At 33.1% G+C, this 5,485-nt stretch overlaps 1 protein-coding gene across 1 annotated transcript; it reads right to left on the bottom strand.

Annotated features, from left to right (window-relative positions):
• LOC109333916 lies at positions 1-2,259 on the bottom strand. Its single transcript, XM_019569497.1, has 2 exons — positions 1,855-2,259; positions 1-402 (listed from the first exon to the last, which is right to left on the bottom strand). Exons 1-2 carry the CDS (start codon positions 2,257-2,259, stop codon positions 1-3), a joined length of 807 nt encoding a protein of 268 aa, XP_019425042.1.

The following is a 5,485-nucleotide window of genomic DNA, read 5'->3' as shown; positions in this document are numbered from 1 at the left end:
TTATGCTGGACAACCCCAAACATGGAGATGTCTCAAACTGAGTTTCCTACCAGTACATAACTCATAGGGAGTTTTAGGAACTGCTTTACTAGGAACCCTATTCAGTAGATACACAACGGTCCTTAATGTGTACTTCCACAATGATAAAGGTACATTACAATGAATCAACATTGTCCTAACCATCTCCATTAGAGTACGGTTCCGCCTTTCAGCCACACCATTCTGTTGCGGTGTGTAAAGCATAGTGTATTGAGCACATATGCCTCGACTTTCGAGAAACTTTGCAAATGGTCCTGGACATTGTCCATTCTCATTATACTTTCCATAATATTCACCACCTCTATCAGACCTCACAACCTTAACCTTCTTTTCAAGTTGCCTTTCAACCTCGTCAATAAATACCTTTAGGACATTTATTGATTGAGATTTTTCATGCAACAAATATAGGTAACAATAACGTGAGGAATCGTCTATAAAAACGATGAAGTACTTTTCAACACCCCAAGATGGAACATCAAATGGACCACAAATATCCGTGTGTATCAATTCAAGAAGTTTGCTATTTCTTGTGGCTGGGTTCTTTGATATGTGTTTAGTTTGTTTTCCTTTAATACAATCTAAACAAACATCCCAATTGCCATAATCCAAATGAGGCAAAATCTCATTTTTCGTTAACCTCATTATCCTTTCTTTGGATATATGGCCTAATCTTTGATGCCACAAGTAAGCAGAATTCTTATTAAAACTTTTAAGCTTGCTACTAACATCATGCTCAACATTAAATAAAGATTCCTTAAATTTAAAATCAAGATTGAAGCAATATAAACCATTCATTAATGTACCAGAACCGAAATAGTACGAGTGTTTATACAAATTAAAAACAGAATGCCCAATCAACTTTATGGATTCAAACTATACTCTTATTCATGCACTTAATTTATCTTTGGATAAAATTTAAATGCATTAAACCATCATTAATGATGCCTAATTTTATACTTTAATGGGTAATTAATCATTACTGTTTCTCTCTCGCCCAAGCGAGAGAAAGCCTCGCTCAAGCGAGAGGTCATCGCTTAAGCGCTAATTCAGGACCAAAAATTTTCGTTACTTTTTCACTCTCGCCTGAGCGAGAGAGACTCGCCCAAGCGAGGTTATCAGTTATGGAAACGTTCGCAGATTCATGGTTCTCCGCATGCACCGATTTTCGTCATGCATACATCAATCAATTTCGTAAATTCAAGAAATGTCATAATGTCCCTAACCTTGCGCTCTGATACCAATTGTTAGACAATTCAAAACTTTTAGAGAAACTTTACATTGAGCCTTTAATGGTTCACAAGAACCCTTAATTTAGGATCTTGACATTATGACATTTACATGTGATAAATAATGGTTAAGGATTATCTGGTTCCATTGCTATTCTTTGTTGGTGCTTTCTTAGATATTGCACTTTCTGGTTGCCTTTTGTTTTCACCTCTCCTCCTTCCCTTATGAGTTTTTCTTGATGATTAGAAACTCAGTTTCCTTCCTTCTACACTATAACAATGCACTGGATTATTCTTTTATGCAAAACCAAGATCTATATCTTATTCTTGCTTTTAGTTTCTATTCTTAAGAATAGAAATGAATTCCTTATGTGTGTCTACATTGAATTGCCACACACTCTTTAATTAAATGCATCAGTTGAGGAAGTTAACATATAGGAAACTTCCCATGAAGTGAGAGGGGAAGGAGTTAACAAAACCTCCACTAATCTGATCATTTTAATTTCCAACCATCATCACATTAAACACTTTCATTCAGATTAGTAACTTTCAAGCACATGGATCACATTGATTATTAAATTAATCTAACATGAATTGAGTCATTCTTAATTTTCTTTAGCCTCCCCTCCTCGTGAACGAGCATGGCCTTTACTTCCTGAATATTCCATTTTTCCTTTATGGTGTTGTAGTTCACCTGTAATTGGCCAAACTCAATAGGAAGGGAGTTAATGATGAACTGTACTAAGAATGCTTCTATCACCTCCATTCCCATACCTTTCATTTTTGCAGTCAGATTTGCCATACTGGTTACATGATCATGAATGGGCTGCGACCAATCAAACTTCTTGGTCATCAGCTCTGTCATGAGGTTTTCCACCATAGACTTATCAGTAATGTCTGATTGGGAGTAATCCTTGATCATTCTCATAAATTCCCTTGCATTATTTGTCTTAGGCATAGATGGCTTGGCATTGTCAGAGATTGACATTCTCATCGAGCTAAGACTCAACCTGTTTGACCGCTCCCAAGCCTAAAAAAGAGTCTTGTCTGCCTCCGAGCTGGTCTCAGTTATGGTTGGTTCACTATCCATAATGATAGCCAAGTCCAACTCCATTACACATAGTGAGGACTGGATCTGTTCAGACAAATCAACATAATTCAGTCCATTGAACTTGACACATCTGTTGCCTAAGGCGAAAGCATTGAATGAAGCTGAAACAAGACATGCTTACTTTTTAATGCTTTGAATAAACCTTTATGGATTCAAACTATACTTTTATTCATACACTTAATTTATCTTTGGATAAAATTTAAATGCATTAAACCTTCATTAATGATGCCTAATATTATTCTTTAATGGGTAATTAATCATACTCCTTAAACATGCATGTTATCTTTGTATAAACGAGCACAAACAAGTATTTTTAAAACTTTAATGTCACTAAATACATGCAATAATCCACCTTTGGGTGATCAAGATATGCATTATAATTAATGAACAAACCCAATTTATTATCCTTATGGCATCATAATCTTAATTACAAGCAATGATCCACCTTTGGGTGATCATAATATGCTTCATAATTTTAAGTGTAAAATACCATTATAAACAATTAAACCATAATTTTCATTGTTTCTCCCTCGCCCAAGCGAGGGATCTCGCCTAAGCGAGGGATCCTCGCCCAAGCGCTATTTCAAGACAAAAAAAACTTGATGTTCACTATTTCTCCCTCGCCTAAGCGAGGTGGTCAGACATGGAAATGACTTATAGATTCATGATTCTTCGCACAAAATCATTCACAAAATTTTGTTTACACATAAAGCCATGCATACACCAATTAATTCCAGAGATACAAGAAATGTCATAATGTCCTAACCAAGCTCTGATACCATTTGTTAATCTTTGGATAAACGATTTCATGAGCCTTTAATGGTTCATAAGAACCCTTTATTTAGGACCTTGACATTATGACATTCACATGTGATAAAATAAAGTTAAGGAATACCTGGTTCCATTGCTATTTCGCTTTCTGGTGTTCTTTCTTGGTGCTACATGGTACTGCTCTTTTTGGTTGCCTTTTATTGTCACCCCTCTGCCTTCCCTTTATGAGTTCCTTGATGATTAGAAACTCAGTTTCCTTCCTTCCACTTTATAACACTGTACTGCACTTTCTTTTATGCAACCCAAGATCTCTCTTAATCTTACTTTGTGTTTCTATTCGTAAGATAGAAATGAATAAGATGAGATCAGAATGAAAATTGCTATCTCATATTCTAATGCATCAGTCCCTGGTTATAGAAGGGGTTTGGAGGAGTTATCGGGAGTTTATCCGAGAAAATAACTCCTCCACCATAGAGGAAACTGCCTATGAAGTGAGAGGGGAGGGAATTAACAAAACCCCATACTAATCTGATCAGTTAATTGTCAACCATCATCATATTAGGCACTTTTATTCAGATTAGTAACTTTCAAGCACATGGACCACATCGATTATTAAATTAATCTAACAAATGTATGACTTACCAGAATGATGAACTCGAAGCAATTCATCACCACCATTACTCAAAGAAAAAGAATCAATAAAAAATCATTTGCTTCTAGCGTGTTGCACACATAATAGTTGGTATATTAGTCAAAGCTGATTGATATATATCATAAACAATAGGTCATGGTTTTGATGTCCACATTGAAACAAATGGGGAAAATGGTGAGATGATTAAAGGCATGATAGTAATGAGGAAAAATTGAATGAGGAAGAGTGAATGAGAGGAATATATATATAGTAGAAGATATAAGAGGCTACTTCTATTCTTCTTTGTATGTTGCAGAATGTGTGTAAAACTAAAACTGCATCCACATTCAAAGTAAACATGACAGTTTTAAAAAACTGCAATTTTAAAAACTAAGTAAACTGAATGAAGTGAACATTTGTTATATGTTTTTTTTGCTTTGTTAAGTAGTATAAATTAAAGAATATTATCTATTTATACTTCTATACTATATATAAAGCCAAAACATATTATAACTACCTACATGGTATAATTTTCAATTACCTATTTTGCCCTTATAATTAATAATTATTACAACATTTTTCCATACAATAAAAAATATAAATGAATGTTAGAGGAAGTTACATCCACTAAATATATCAAACTACCAATGTATTTTTAATAATATCACAATTTATTTTTATATTTTTATCAAAAAATTATAATATCATGTACAAAAAAAGTGATATAATTATTTAAAATGAAATATATAAAAATTAAATATTCAATACTAAAAAGTAAAAATGTGGGTCGACAGACACGGATAACTGCCAACATGTTAGTTATAGATAAGCTATATTGTACCCGGTAGTTAAAAAGTGAAATGGGGGAGGGGTTGAAAAAAAACTGATGTGGCAGTTAGAAAAAACCAAAATATTATATTGAGAAATATAATTTATAGAAACATATAAAGTTAGAAATTATGAAGGGTAAAATAGGCAACAAAAATTATTCCAATGTAGTTATTTTAAGTTTTATAGATATATGTAAATATAAAGTTTTTTTTTCTTCAATTAATATCACCATTCAAGATTAATATCAATAGGTAAAGGATTGTCAAAGTATGATAATCTTGCTTATACTGATAACGCATGATGTGATAATTGTTATATCCAACTTTTATTTAGTTGGATTAAACCTACTGCAACGAGACCTAGAGAAAATAAATTGGGTTTAATTCATCAAATGAATTAGAATAAATGTTGTACACCCAACTATCCAAAAATTGTATGAGACACAACTGGAAATGAAATTCCAGCCAAAATAACCTACCATTAAGTCAGGTAAAGTATCTAAGAATATGAGAAATATGGATAATAACCTACCATTAAGTTAGGTAAAGTATATAAGAATATGAGAAATATTGATCTTGGATTGTATATAAATATAAGTTTGATTCAAAGAGAGTTGGTTTTATGAATGAAAAAATAGGTATCAATATGAATTCCACTTCCACCTGAATCTCTTTGGTGCCCGAGAAGGATAAATTTGTTAAAGGCAAAGGGGATTACAGTATGACCAGAAGATTTGTTGATCTTCCATTTATAGATTGTTGATTACATTATCCTATTTATGGAGCCCATTAATTTAAATTGTGAGGTACATCATGTTATACTACCATAATATTGTGGTTGTGGTGATTGTTGCAATCGTATTACATCACAATTGCA

This window comes from Lupinus angustifolius, chromosome LG19 (genome assembly GCF_001865875.1).
Source record: "Lupinus angustifolius cultivar Tanjil chromosome LG19, LupAngTanjil_v1.0, whole genome shotgun sequence".
In the NCBI taxonomy this organism is placed as follows: Eukaryota; Viridiplantae; Streptophyta; class Magnoliopsida; order Fabales; family Fabaceae; genus Lupinus; species Lupinus angustifolius.
Note: the sequence above shows the minus strand (reverse complement) of the source record. Positions and strands in the feature narration are given on the sequence as shown.

Excerpts from the sequence above, each read along its gene's own strand:
- LOC109333916 (XM_019569497.1), bottom strand. The coding sequence starts at position 2,259 with ATGAGAATGTCAATCTCTGACAATGCCAAGCCATCTATGCCTAAGACA. Across the intron at positions 403-1,854 it reads TTAAGAATGACTCAATTCAT|GTATTTATTGACGAGGTTGA; the intron begins GTTAGATTAATT and ends AATGTCCTAAAG.